General features: G+C 43.6%; 1 protein-coding gene across 1 annotated transcript in view; it reads right to left on the bottom strand.

The window, feature by feature from the left end:
- SNAPC4 (small nuclear RNA activating complex polypeptide 4) overlaps positions 1–15,155 on the bottom strand; it is a 109,901-nt gene that overhangs the window by 89,528 nt on the left and 5,218 nt on the right. The window contains exons 4-14 of the mRNA XM_060250661.1: positions 13,096–13,221; positions 12,709–12,787; positions 12,398–12,479; positions 11,760–11,864; positions 10,863–10,935; positions 10,570–10,734; positions 9,296–9,443; positions 7,189–7,295; positions 6,627–6,721; positions 5,057–5,151; positions 3,431–3,516 (exon numbers count right to left, since the gene is read on the bottom strand). Coding sequence (XP_060106644.1) covers positions 3,431–3,516; positions 5,057–5,151; positions 6,627–6,721; positions 7,189–7,295; positions 9,296–9,443; positions 10,570–10,734; positions 10,863–10,935; positions 11,760–11,864; positions 12,398–12,479; positions 12,709–12,787; positions 13,096–13,221 — 1,161 coding nt within the window. The remainder of the gene's footprint in view (positions 1–3,430; positions 3,517–5,056; positions 5,152–6,626; positions 6,722–7,188; positions 7,296–9,295; positions 9,444–10,569; positions 10,735–10,862; positions 10,936–11,759; positions 11,865–12,397; positions 12,480–12,708; positions 12,788–13,095; positions 13,222–15,155) is intronic.

Genomic DNA, 15,155 nt, shown 5'->3' with positions numbered 1-15,155 from the left:
CCTTATGCATCATTCAACTTAATATATGCCATCATGTGCCAACAATGCCCCTTCCACTATCTACACTAGACAAATGTGTTGTTCCCTATGTGAGATCATCAGTGCACTCAAATCTTTACATATCAGAAATCATAGCACTCAGAAACACAGTGAAGAAACGTTTAATCTTCCCACATTCTGTTGCAGATCTGAAAGTCAAGGTTATACAAAAAGTAGAACTCACTAAGAAACTACCCTCTGTCATTCTGGTTGGTACAGAGACTTGGATTTCCTTATTCAGTAAAATGTCAAATAGTCAACAGGACCCATTTTTGTAAGCTTTAATAGGTTTTTCTTAGCAACCTTTTACTGATGTCAGTTAATTTCCCTAAATTTCCCATAATTCAGACTTGTTTCTTCCTTGATTAGTTGCTGTTTATCCTAATTAACCAGTATTTTGTTTCTCTGCGCCACATAAAGGAAAGACTGGAGCTTCTGAATTTCACCCACCATGTGTAACAATCTCATCCAGTGCAGAGACTCAGAGCTGAAGAGCTATAATGGGAGTCACAATGAGCCTCTCTGCCCATCCCAGCTCCTCCCCTTCCCACTCCCTTATAAAAATGGGGATTTCCTTTTTATAGCATCTGAAGAAACAAGCCCTGAATTGCAAAAATTCATTAGTCTTTGAAGGTGCCATTGGACTTCTGTTCTATTTTGCAAGGACAGATTAACACAGCAACCTCTCAGGAAGATTTATGGCCATTATGTAGGGCAAATAAATTCTTATGACATTTGTCTTCATGCTATTATGTTACTTAGCTTGATTTTGCCTAAATGTTTTAAATACATAAGAAGGGAGAACAGCAGCAGAATGGTGATGGCAACCAAGAGTCAAGAACAAATTAGGATCATGAGGGCACAAGAATGGGCTGGACAAAGTCCAACTAAATAGCTGATTAATGTAGTGGCTGGGTCAGCTCACTGAGTAAGATGGGGGAAAAGACAAAACAGTGGAAGCAGGCACAGAAAGACCTGGAAGAGGAGCAGACAGCAAGGTCTGAGACAGCCTTAGGTAGGGAGTTAGGAGCAGAGAAGAGGCCCCTGAGGATTCTGCAAGTTATGGGGGCCAGGGAGTTGCTGCTCACAAGGAAGAAAAGATTAGGGATGGACAAGAGCTGCTCTTCTTTCCCAGAGGCATTCTGCTGCAGAAGGTTGTGAACAGAGAGAGAGGGCTACCTGGCCACAACATCTTAACAGCAAATGGGGGAAAGGAAAGAGGGCAGACAGACTTCCCTCATAAAGCTATCTACGACACTCATGATAGTTTGGCAGAAAGAAATATTCTTTTGAAGGACAGAAAATCCTGTCCTTTCTTTCACATTACAGTGCTGCAGTCAATCAAAGTTTTAATAAATATAACTGACCTCTGTATAAAGAGATTTCGATTTAGTCAGATTACCTGCTCTGAATTAAATTTCTCGTAAATTTTTCAAGAGTTTTGACTATCAATAACATCTGTTTTATCAAAGTGTGGGACCAAAAGGACGCTCAACAACAACTGTCAGCCTCATGCAGTGAACTGTTGAGTTGCTCACAAGCCCAAGGAAGAGGCTTGAAATCCCCTCTCAGACCAAGGGTGAGAGGGCACTGGAATGTGCACTTCCACAATCTCTAAATGACTCAGAGCAGCAACAGAAGATTTAGGAGATAAAAACTCCCCTTCATGTCCCACAATTGTGCAGAGCATTTGCACTTGCTAGATGCAATACTAGCCCATCTGCAGTTACCTGTGGCAGATATAATAAAACTCCATATTCAGCAAGATTCTGTGCATGCAATCTAAAACAAGTTGACTCACGTCCTCATATTCTTCTTTACTGTTCTCAATATGATACCCATTTCAATCTTTTAGACCCAATTTTGCTTAACATGACAGGTTGTTCAGACACCATGAAGGTGTGCCACCTCCTGAACAATTCATCACCTGAAATAACTGAAAAGGTAGCTTTATTGTTATGTTTGGTAATTAAGGATCAACTGCCTAATGTCCATATGTATATGACTGAAATATCTTTTTTCTTTTTGTTACTTCTATATTTGTCACTGTTTTATTTATTACTTGATATATGCCAAAAGGCTGACTATTGGATTGGATAAAAATTCACCCAACCTTCTTTGTTTAAACTGTTACGGAATTACCTACAATTGGTTTCTTTTTATCCACTCTTAATATTTTAATCAAAATTAGTTCTACTTTGTACTAATAATATTTACTTTGTACTATAAATACTTTATCAGCGAATGTATACTTTATACTAATAATATTTACTTTGTACTGTAAATAATTTATCAGCGAATGTATATTTCCCCCTTCTCCTATACATTCCTATAAAATCCTTAATACCCTAGATAAAATTCCTAATACAATTCCTGATTTCTAATACAGTAAAACTCAGTATCTTGCGAGGATCAGAACAATTTATTTGCTATTTTACACCTGCTAGGGCTGAGGCTATAGCTTCTACTTCTCATAACAAAAGACCAGTTGTAAAGACAGAAACAGCCACAAAGAATGATAATAAATATACTTGATTAAAAAAGCCCTCTCACAAGAAGACTGCAGATTTATACCCCACCCTTCTCTCTAAATCAGAGATTGAGAGTGGCTTGCAATCTCCTATATCTTCTCCCCCTACAACAGACACCCTGTGAGGTGGATGGGGTTGAGAGGGCTCTCACAGCAGCTGCCCTTTCAAAGACAACTCCAGTGATAGCTATGGTTAACCCAAGGCCATTCCAGCAGGTGCAAGTGGAGGAGTGGGGAATCAAACCTGGTTCTCCCAGATAAGAGTCAGCACACTTAACCAGTACATCAGCTAAGCACCTACCAGAAGGCTCAAGAACAGCCTTATCAAAAAACAACACAAAATAAATGACACAGACTAATGAATCCTCAAAAGGGAAAGAAAAAGATAAAAAATAAAGCAGTTGACAAACAAACACTTCTCATCCCTCCCTTGTGTAATTAACAAAGGTGGGGGAAGGGATGGGAGATCTCAGCCCTCCCTTGTGTAAAGGAAGGAAAGCTAGTCCTACCAATAGAAAACAAAAAATAAAAAACTAGAATAAAGCAAATGAAATACAGTGAAGAATTTAAAAAATATATAATAGGCCCAAAATAAAGCTAGTATCTGTCTGTCTGTCTATAAATCCAAAGCATGGAGCACAGCCTTGAGAACTCTGGAATCTAACACTGGAAATAAAGGAATAGAAAACCATCCTTCTGCTATTTCAGCACTAAGGCCCAATAACCCTGCATCTCAGATATTTGTCTCAACAGAGCAGGCCCATCCTTTGCCATTCATGTTGCAGGCACAGCCCAGCAAACCCCACCAAATGGCTGTTGAAGTCCTCCAGAGAGGAAATGGCTCACAGGAACTGAACATACCTGACAACCCAGGAGGATTTTCCACTTGCTGAGGCACTGGGCCCCTGAGCGGTGCGGCAATTCGGAAGCAATTTTTGACCAGTGACCTAAAGAGAGAAAGTTGTTAGGAAATCAGAATAAATGGCCAATTATTTATAGTTTTCCTTTGAGAAAGCAAAATTCAAAGTATGGCGTGAGAAAGCAACAAAAGACGTGCCAGAAGAGTTTCTTCACAGGCTTCTAAATCTGCACTCTAGCCCAAGGCAGAACAAGAAGGCAGGCAGACAGGCACCATAGGGAACAGTCTGCTCTCAGATTCTGAGGGGACGAACCACCCTCCTGCTTGGGCTGTGAAGAGCCCACTCAGCCACCCTCCACCAAGGGGAATAGGTGGTGCAGGCATCCTTTTACAGGCTCACTTGGGGAAAACAGACTGTGGGGGAGCTCAACCAAAGGAAAAACATCCCCTCCTTAAAGCACACCAGTCAAATGGAAGGGATAAGTCACAGGGAAAATGCAAAGTGAGAGGGGAATTGCCTCGAGCAGACCACATCCTGTGTGACCAAACCAAAGGTTCTTTTTAGTTGTGCAGTTCACATATACCCAGCTTTCCCTCGAGCATCTCAGGAACCAAGATGGGTCATAGCAGTATAAAAAGAATTTGATAAAACAACACACATAAAAAACATAAAGCCCAATTACCTTCTGCCCCCCTCTAAGGGTGCGCCCTTCCCCTGTACTCAGGCTGCCACAGAGCTCTTTGTCTTACAGCCTATCCCAAAAGCCGGGGAAGGCAGGAGCTGTGATGTTCTGTATTCTTGGTGCTTTAGGGAGGGGGGGCACAGTGGCAGGGCTTCTAGTGTCCTGACCTCACTGCTGGACCTCCTGATGGCACCTGGGTTTTTTTGGCCACTGTGTGACAGTGTTGGACTGGATGCGCCAATGGCCTGATCCAACATGGCTTCTCTTATGTCGGCCTCTTCAAAAAGCACGGGGCAGCCACCAAAACCCTTGAGCCTGGGCTGTGGTCAAACGTCCCTTAGATAAGGGGGGAGGGCACAAGACACACAATAATAGACCTCACTGGGAAGAATTAAGCTGCTGTATGATGTGTATATCCAGGGAGAGGTGGACCCCGGACAGGGCACAAAGAGCTTTTGAGGTGAGCACCGATACCTGGAATTGGACCCAGAAACAGATCAACAGCCAGCAGAAGAGCCACATATGGGAGTGACTCTGTCCCATCTGCTAGCCCCACCCCCCCACATTTTGCACCAGCTACAAGTTCAGGGTCAGCACGGAGGATAGGGCAGCTCTTTCTCAAACCTCCTACCACAAAAAGAGCCCTGCTTAAGAGAATGATGATGATATTGGATTTATATCCCACCCTCCACTCTGAATCTCAGAGTGGCTCACAATCTCCTTTATCTTCCTCCCCCACAACAGACACCCTGTGAGGTGGGTGGGGCTGAGAGGACTCTCACAGCAGCTGCCCTTTTAAGGACAACTCTGCCAGAGCTATGGCTGACCCACGGCCATTCCAGCAGGTGCAAGTGCAGGAGTGGGGAATCAAACCTGGTTCTCCCAGATAAGAGTCCGTACACTTAACCACGACACCAAAATGGCTCACTTAAGAATCTGCCTTACCCACGCCATACTTTTCTGTTAGTTCAATCAGCTTATTTTCTTCTTCCTTGCTCCATTTGCCCTTCTTTATATCATAGTGAAGAGCATGCAAGTACCTGCAACGAGAGGTTGGTGGTGGGGAAAGAGAAGGAAGAGGCCACAGTGACAGTGAAGGACAAGTGTTCCCAGAATGCCTCCTGGCTCCTTCATGCAACTCCACCTCCCATCAGTTTCATGCCTCTGCTATTCCTGTTTGCAGATCTCCTTAATTTTCTATCACCATGCTATCATCTTACTCTGTTACACTACCCATAGGGGTGGGGAACTTTTTTCCTGCCAAGGGCCATTTGGATATTTATAACATCATTTGGGGGCCATACGAAATTATCAACTTAAAAAACAGGAGAACAATTCAGGCCAGCAAAATTAATGCAAATAATTGTTTTTTATTTGAAGTCATGTGAGGCAAGCCTAATTTGGTGCACCTCTCCCCCCTTGGCCTGCTGCCCTTGGCAAATGCCTAGGTTCAGGGATTTTTTGTAGAAAAAGCCCAGCAGGAACTCATTAACATATTAGACCACATCCCCTAATATTAGCATATTAGGCCACATCATCTGGGATAATCAAGTGCAAATTGAACTGGCTGTCTCTCACCCCCACCCCTCCCTGCGAAAACTGCACCTGCTCCCTGCAGACCTTTAAAGGCACTGATATACCCCAGCAGCAGTCCTTCACAATGCTCACCACTCAGGCTCCACAGAGAGAAAAGAGAGACAGAGACGGAGGGGAGGGGGGGAGGAAGGAAGGAAAATAAAGAAATGGGTGGAAGAAAGAGGAATAAAGGAAAATAAAGAAATGAAGAGGAATAAGGGGAAATAAAGAAATGGAGAGAAGAAAGAGAAATAAACAGAAATAAAGAAATGGGGGAAGAAAGGAGAATAAAGGGAACTGAAATGAGAAGAAAGGGGAATAAAGGGAAATAAAGAAATGGGGAAAGAAATGGAAAGAAAGGGGGAAAGAACTGGAAAGAAAGCAAAAGAAAATGGGGGAAGAAAGGGTAATAAAGGAAAATAAAGGGGGGAAGAAAGGGGAATTAAGGAAAACTAAGAAATGGGGGAAAAATAGAATGAAAGAGAAATAAAGAAATGAGGGGAAACTTACCTGAACTGTGACAGTGATTTTTCCAGGGCCCAAAGCGATCCTGGCTGGCCAGCCAGGCCCCAGGGAGACCACCGTGCAGCGTGGCTGGCCCCCGCAATCCCTGCTGGCCAGTCAGGCCCTGGGGTGGCGGCTGCTGTACAGCGTGGCTGGGCCCCATGATCCTTGCTGGCCAGCCAGGCCCTAGGGAGGCCGCCATGTGGTTCGGCTTGGCCCAGCAATCCCCGAGGGCCAGACCAAGTGATCTTAAGGGCTGTAAACAGCCCTCGGGCCTGACGTTCCCCACCCCTGCCTTATAGAGTACTCAGCATGCCCCCCCCCTCTACAAGGATATGACAGGCCAGAGAAATCTCAGCAAGTTTGCCTGACCTGCCATGAATTCCCAATCACATTAATAGTCCTCTGATAGTAGATACAGAACAGAGAGACTGACCTGTATCGGCACTGAATGTCATTCCTCCCTGGGACCTCCATTCGAATTTTATACCAGTCCCGCTCCCCATATTTTGTGACTGCCTTCAGCAGCAGCTAAGGGAGAAACACAGAAGCACACAGAGGTTACGATCATCCCACTGTTGCTGGTCCCAGGCCCATCACTGCCCCCCTACCCAAACGGTGGCAGAATGAAAAAGGAAACACTGCCCCAAAAAACGCCTCCAGAACTCTGGGTCTCACATGGTTATGCATATTCCCAACAAGCTTCTCTGTCTAACTCCCTGGCACTAGATTCTGCTGGAATCAGCACCCATAGCAGGTCCAACAGCCAGGATTCTCTCCTGTAAACAAGCTTGGAGGCACGTGTTTGTTCATGGCCTTGTAGACTCCACCAGACCAGGACTCAGGGGCACAGAAATGATGGTGGGAGGGGTAGGAAGAGGGTAGAGTGCTGGCTGACAAAACTGCACTAGGCCCAGATATGTGTTCCTCACAATCCACCCCAGAAAGCGGTCTATCCTACAACTAGTAAAAAGCAGCAGTAAACAGCCCTTTCTTACAGCATCTTCTTCTGGGGTCCAGGATCCGTGCCTCAAGTTGGGATCCAGTCGCTTGGTCCATTGATAGATCAGCTGGGCAGAATCCCTCCCCTCCATGTAGTAGGCAACTGTGGGTTACAGAGGACTTTCAACTCACTTTTTTCTGGCCCAGGAGACTCTTCCCATGCAAAAGTGTCAAGTGCAGCACAAATAACACAATGTGTGCAGAGCCGGAACTTTGTATGCAAGTTGCCTGAGCACAGCTTGTGAACCTCTGCTTCAAACCTGAAGCCACCGTTCAAGGGCTTGTGCTTTCCCCACTCCACCACTGGCCAGAGATGCAAAATTTCTGGAGATTTTGAAGTCATGGGAGAAACTGCCTCCCCCAAGAAAACAGAAATCTGGGGAAGGGAAATTGAGAAGTATCTAACATCTCTTCCAAACTTAAACCTCTTTTACTGATTTAACAACTTTGTAACACTATTTGCATCATTTACAACTTAGTAGGTTGGCATACTTATGGAATTTAACAGCATATGGAATTTCTACAAGCAAAACTGCACATATACCCAATACTTGAGAAAGAGCTGTAAACTGCTGCACTCTATGCTACCACAGGACATGTATCTTCTTGCCATCTTTGAAGTACAAAAAAAGCTTAAAGTACAAAAAAAAGCTGTAGTAAACAACAGTGCTTCCCCCAAGTTCCCCAATTTTTCCACTGAAAAACCCTATTTTTTTCATGCTACACATTTCAAGAGTGAAAATCTTTGTCTTAAGACAGGAAATCTTGTAGGATCCAGTCCTAAAATGTAGGTGCCTTTCAGTTTATAGTATATTTATAGTACAATACCTAACCCTAGCTTCTTCAGTTTCTCATAATTTTATTGTGGCAATGACAAGTGTGGCACATAAACAAATACACGGATGACTCTAGCTGCTAGCACTGCAACAAAAAACTAGCTAGCTAGCTCAACTCCCTTATTTCTGATAGTTTCATTATTGCTTTAAAAGCTCCATTTAATTGAATGCTGGAGTCAGTATAGAAAACAACTATTTAAAAAATCAATTCATCCACCACCACTGCCTGGTGTACAGGTAAAGAGACAAGCAAGAAACCAAAAGAGCTTCAGTTTTATGTCATACAAGACATTGTTATGTGAAATGATAAACAAGCTTTCCACTTCTCATTGAGAGATACTACAATAAAATCAAACCAGATGTCACAGTGAAATTTCTAGATATCATAATGACGTGGCGCCCAGGATTTGTGGAGCCCTGCCTTGAGAAACATTTTAGTCATTCTAAAAGATAAAATATTCCATAGGACTGATTTTTTCCAGTGGTCCCCCAAGTTTCTGTTTTTGTTTTTAAGGCCTTCATATTTTTACTATTGGCTGCGGCTGCTGGAAGCACAACTCAAAACCAGACATATCTTGGTTTGATCAGGAAGGGGGGGGGGTTAAACAAAAAAGACCAATCCCTCACCAAGATTAGCCACCTTAAAATGCCATTAAGAAGCAAAGGGATTTAGACCTGAAGAACTAGGCAGGCCTCCATTCCACCGACCCATGAAGGAGGCACTCAGGGGCCCTCAGCATATACTGCTTGATTGTTCCTTTGATCAAACTCTCCGAAAAGACTTATTTTGCAGGCTTTCTTTATCCCCAGATTTGTCTATTCTGCCACCCTGTTATTATTTATTGAACGATTCTGAGGGGGAGGTTAGCGAGGCTGTGGCAAAATTTTTGACTGACATCCTTAAATTTAAATCTGACCATGTATGAATGCATCTGTAAGCTCGGTTTCATTTTGATTTTATCTCCAATGTTTAAATTTTTATATTCTGTGATTTTTGTTTGCAACTGTTATGCCATTAAAGGTTTGGTATGGTAACAGGAGAGCACCCTACAGGCACACAGCATCAGGCAGCTGAGCCAGGAGACTCAAGCAGAACAAGCTGCACACTACAGGTAAAGGCCCCCCTAAGAAACTGAAGTCAGGAAGAGAGCTCCTTCTAGACCCTGAGAACATAAAACAGAAGGCTACAAACATAGAGACTGGGATTTGGGAAGGGAGGGGGGTGCTGCAATGGTACTAAACAGAACCTCTTGGGGTGGGGGCTTACTTTTCCGGTATGGGATGTGGCTCCCCACCCGCATTTCTTGCACTAGTTGCAAGAGCATTTGGTCTTCTTCTGGGGTCCACTCACTCCTCTTGAATTCTTTGTTGTTTGCCTGGAACTTCTGCAGGCACTGGAAAGCTGTTCGCTGTGTCTGTGGAGAAATGGAAAGCAAGAGGGTGTGTGAGTAACATGTGCAAGAGGAAGGTGGCAGAAGAGACAAAAAGTGACAGCAGTGCGGCGCAAGAGGTATCATAAGAACATAAGAGAAGCCATGTTGGATCAGGCCAATGGTCCATCCAGTCCAACACTCTGTGTCACACAGTGGCCAATACTTGTGTGCGTGTGTGTATATATAGAACACATGGCATATAACATATATATAGAACACATGGCATACACATGTGTGTATAACACTGAGCACAGCTGTAGCACAAGGTCCCCAACTTCTGTGTCTTTGGAATTCTGACACAGGGTGGTGGATGCTGTCAGACCCTGTAACTGTTTAGATGGCATAGTTTTTAAATATATTCTCTTGACATGACTAACGCCATTTTGTTTGCTATTACTAACCCTGGGATTAAGAGATGTGCATTTCAAACAGAAAGAGACCGTTGTAAAACTCATGGGAGGAATTTCTCACTTGGCATTCTCAGGCGCCTTAAAGCCTTTGAAGATGGCATGCCTCAAGGTAACCAGCAGGGAGCCTTCCTGGGAATGAGATAAGGGAGTATGGGAACAGACAACTGTTTCTCTGAGTGTGAGAATGATTTTATTGTTATGTTACATGTATCTACAAAAAGGCTCGAGTAGCCTTGAAATGTATCAAACTCAATCTGCTTCTACCCAAGACCACTTGTTCTCAAATAAATGGATTAATTTTGAAAAGAATGATTTGTTCTTATTTGACGTTCCAAGGTCTGACAGATGCAGCCATAAAATGGCTGCTGGCTACAGGAGGCAAAGCCAGCCACACGGTGAAGATCCTAGTGCTGTGTCAGCAGCAGCAGCTGCCAAAGCATATCCATCGCCCACACTGCCCTTTGTATTCAGAATCCAGCAAGATTTTCAAGTTATAAGCTTAAAGCTCCTTTCATCAAATATATGATCAAGGGAGCCTGACTCTCACAAGCTCACACTTTATTGGCCTCTTGCTACTGGACTTGAATCTAGCTGTTCTACTACAGACTGACATGGCTACCCTGTGAAACAGCCCCTTTATTTAAAATCAAACCAGATGGAACAGCCTGTCTTTCAGTTTCTAGACGCCCAGCCCTTACCCCCAGCTCCTGGGCTATTGTTTCCCAGTTGAGGCATTTGTGCCTGGCAGCAATTTCTTTGAGTGTCTTGATCTCTTCCTCACTCCACTCTTCCTTGTTGATACTGGGATGTTCAGAATTCTGCCAGTATTTCTGCAGCTCATTTGCACCGCGCGTTCCTTCAAACTAGAAACACATCAGAGGGGAATGAAGCTAGAAAAAAGCATTTGGTCTCTCTCTCCATACCCAGAACAATGACAAGCAAGGAGGACTTGAAGAAAGGAGGTCCAGACAAGATCTCCTGGGCTACTCACACTGACATTGGCAATCTTGTCCCAGTCATGCTTATCAAGTCTGTTTCCCAGCAAAACCTTCTCTGGCAGCTGTCTAGACCGGGGCAGAGGAGAAGAGAGAGGTGGCAGAGTTACATTTCTGGGGGGGAGGGTAGAATGATCTTGCATTAAACCACTATTCTAAAAGTCCTTTTCTTGATGCAGATATGGTACAGGCACAGCCAAACATGCCATAAAAAGTAAGTGACGGTTTTCCTGAAGTCTTGGATCACAATTACAAACACTTTGCTTTTTAAAATATATGTCTATTTTTAATGAACTCTTATCACTGAAATATCACTTAAATAGGCAAAATATCATTGAGACAGAGCCTTAAATGTTGAAAATTTTTTAAAAACTGGGTTTCATTGGACCTTTACTCTGCTTTTAAAAACAACATGGTAACATTACCATGGAGCTTCACTCAAGACACTAATCCACTTACAACCAGCCTTACTGTTGATGTCAATAGTTACAGATTTTTAGTCTTCTTCCTTGCAGCATTTGAACAGCAGCAAGAAACCAAACACATCACATCCCATTGCCTTGGAACATTAAATATTGGTCCCTGGTTAGAAAGAAATGCCCAATATGCTCTCCTGGGGCTAGGGAATGGGAAGGAACAGCTGCCAATGACTCTGCAAGGCTTTGTTTACATGCTTCAAGATCCCTGGCCTGGTTAGGACACAACTGAGGTGGCTGCACACTGAACAATCCTGCCCAACAGTTAAAATGGTCACTGCAAGCTTCCAGCTGCCGTTTCAAGGCCTGTTTAACAAACCAAGTACTGTAAACCTTGCAGGATCAGACCCCACCAGAAACAGCTTGTTTTACAAACATGCACAGCCTCTCAGCCCATGCATGTTTCCTTTTACTTACTCAATGCTGTTCATTTCATGCTCAACTTCTTTGATTTGTTTTGTCAAAATCTGCTTTTCCATTTCATCTTGGGATCTTTCCTGTTTGTCAGTCAGATACTCAAGCCTGTGCAGAAACATCATTGTGAACAACTCCAAAGGCAGAGAGAGAGAGAAGATTCAGCTCACTCCCACAGTCACAAACTCTAGGCAGCTGCTTTCAGCACTGCAGAAATTTGCTGATGGCCAGGAAGGCACCATTGTCTGGCATCCACAGCTCTCCAATAAGACCCCGGGTCAATACATCAGGGTTCTTAAGAGCAGGAACAGTGCCTAACTGAAGGCTATCTCTTAGCTCTGGACACTTCTGGAATAGCAAAAGGGCCACAGCTCAGTGGAGGAGCACAACCTCAACGTGTACAGCTGGGCCACTTTATTCTCAAGCATCTATTTCTTGCTACTGTTGTCCATCTTCTCCCTTGCTCTTGTTCTCTCTGCAGTCTCAGACAGCTGGCTCTTCAGGGAAGGGCACTGACTTCTTTTTGTCTTAGACCAAGCTGCCTAGTCTAAAAGAGAAAGTCTTCCAAGACTTGGACACAATTGCTGTGACTCCTCTCCTGATTCATAGATTGAGAACATTTTGGCAGGATCCATACTCACTTCAAAAGTTTTGGCTGAAGCAGATGCTGCAAATGATCACTGACCACAGACTGACGCAGCAACAGCTTCTCTCGGCTCTTCCCTGGGGAAGAAAGAACAGGGATGGCTTACAGAAGTCATCCTGTCAAATACCACCTCCAATGGGTAAGTCCCAGTTAAGGTGCAACTGGAAGCTGTCAGAAAGACCCTTGTCCATTAGAGATCCCAAAGGAACTTGATTCCTGCATGCTCCACCAAACAAGAACCCACCCCTTATCAATCCCAGCATTGGTTCACAACTGAATTACTGAGAACCCCAAAGTCCCACTTACATTTTGTTGTGATCAGATCTTCAAAAGGTTTTATGCCTTGCATTGCCTTTTCTTGGGCATCGCTGTTAGCAGGAGGACCCTGGGGGAAGAATCAGACAAACCACGTAATTCAACTTCATCATAGTTCTCAGCTCTAGGAGACCATTCCTGCCACAAGACAATTCCCACCTCTTTACATATGCCTGTTTACAATCAGGCATTCACTGGCAGGGATCCACACTGGGAGTGACAAAATCAGCACTGACCAGGATGACTAATAAAAGAGCACTTGGGGACAATTAAAGCCTGCCTGAAAATCATATTTCAAATCATAACTCAAACAAGCAGATGCCCAACTTGTGAGATAATAGCTCCCATGCAGGCCTGTATCCCACCGCTTATACTTACAATTCCTGATGTCTTATCCTTAAAATATGGCTTCATAAAATGGCCCAGAAACACATTTGCTGGCATGGCTTTCCCATTACTGGATTTTGCAATTCTGGGCCCAGCAAGCTCCCTGGTGAGCTTTTCCTATCATGAACAAAAAAGGGAGAACATCAACATGACACACCAAAGGCTGGCTTGGAAGAGAATCAGAGGACACGTGAAAGTCACCCAGTCCAACTACATTACAAAGGAAAAATCATGCTGCAAATGATCACTGACCACAGACTGACGCAGCAACAGCTTCTCTCGGCTCTTCCCCGGGGAAGAAATGCACCAATTAATCCCTGTAACACAGGGTGCTACACAAACTTCTGCTGGCTCACTTGGCTAGGCTGCAATTTTTGAAGAACTGTGCTCATGCCCAGTAGCAAGCTCACAACTCCCATTTCCTGGCACTAAGGGCACAAAATGGATGGGGCTCGCTGGCAAATGTAGGTAGTGACTGCAGAAACCACCAATCAACATACCAGGCAGGAAGAGGGTGAAACTAGTGGGCCAAGAACATGCTCACATACACTCAAATGGTCCATGAGATGCAGCATGACAAAGCACTCATCTGCACACACAAACAAATCAAACTGGGGCACTTCAGTTACTTTTAAATGCAAAGGGATGGCACAGTTATTTACAAAAGGCATGAATCCTCTCTCTCTGTACCGAAGTCCCCCTTCTAGTCTGCCCTTTCAGAACAGAACTCCCAGACTTGCACTATGCTGGTTCTCTTGTCTGGGAAGGAAAGGAGAACAAGCAGAGCACAGTTCAGAACACTGCCAATCTGTGCTAAAGAGCCAAGAACAGTGAGAATGAAACATCAGGCTCACTTATGAGGATTTCTTAGCAGCAGGAAATTGAAAGGTATCTTTGAAAGGTTTATGCCTCCAAAACCAGGGCATATGCAAATCTTGAAGGCTTCATTATCTGGCTGAAGACAGACCACCACCACCACCACCCTGCCCCCCAGCCCCTGGTCTGTACCAAGCTACTAAAAGAATGAGACACGACAGAAAAACCTTGAGATTAAGAACTCACTGGATTGGTTCTTGGAGCAACAGATCCCCCTTTTGGAAAATGCAGAGTTCCTTCTCAGCAGACAAGGCCCTGAAGAATGCTCACTTGAAAGTCAGATTTCACAAAGGGGTCAAAGATGAACAATAAGATGCCAGATAGGTGTTGGAAATGTAAAAAACATGAAGGCTCTTTCTACCATATGTGGTGGACTTGTGAAAGAGCTAAAATGTTTTGGCAGATGATTCAACAAGAGATATCTAAGATCCTAGGATATGAATTTAAAAAAGATGCAGAGACATTTCTGCTGGGATTACAAATGGAGAATTTTCCAAAAGAAGATAGAACTTTAATATGGTACTTGCTCTCAGCTGCTAGGACATTGTATGCGCAGTTGTGGAAGCAAGAAAAAATACCAGAAAAATGGGACTGGAATTTAAAAGTTATGTCATGGAGTGAAATGGATAAGCTAACAAGAAAATTAAGAGACTGCGATTTAGAACTCTTTAATCGGGAGTGGAAGAAATTCAGAAGATATGTAGAAAAAGAGTGGAAAATAAAAGGACACTGGACAATTTTTGAAGATTAAGACCTTTAAGACAAGAATATAACTTTTGAAGGGTTTTTTTTTTCTTTTATTTCTTAATCAATTTTTGTTTTTTCTTGATAGTTAAAGGTACCTTTAATATCTGTTTTCTAAAAAATAACACTGGCGGGGGTCAATTATTGGGGGGTGGGGTGAGAAGAAAGTAAGATGTGGGGTAGAATGATGCTTTCATCTTAAGGCTTTTTTTTATAAGCTGTAGAAATAGTTCTACTACCATATGTTACTAATAAAATTGTTTATACAGAAAAAAAGATTTCACAAAGGGGTGCCCTGTGAGGTTCAAATGGGTTCCTGTGTAGCAGCTAGAGGACCCTGTGGAGGTCCCAGGCTGTGATCAAGGGTAGTACAACTAGACCCCACTACTGGAACCACCCTGAATGCAGCCAAGAGCTGCATGCCAGAACCT

The sequence above is a fragment of the Heteronotia binoei genome, chromosome 12, assembly GCF_032191835.1.
Source record: "Heteronotia binoei isolate CCM8104 ecotype False Entrance Well chromosome 12, APGP_CSIRO_Hbin_v1, whole genome shotgun sequence".
Taxonomy (NCBI): domain Eukaryota; kingdom Metazoa; phylum Chordata; class Lepidosauria; order Squamata; family Gekkonidae; genus Heteronotia; species Heteronotia binoei.
This window is presented reverse-complemented; position numbering and strand designations above follow the sequence as displayed.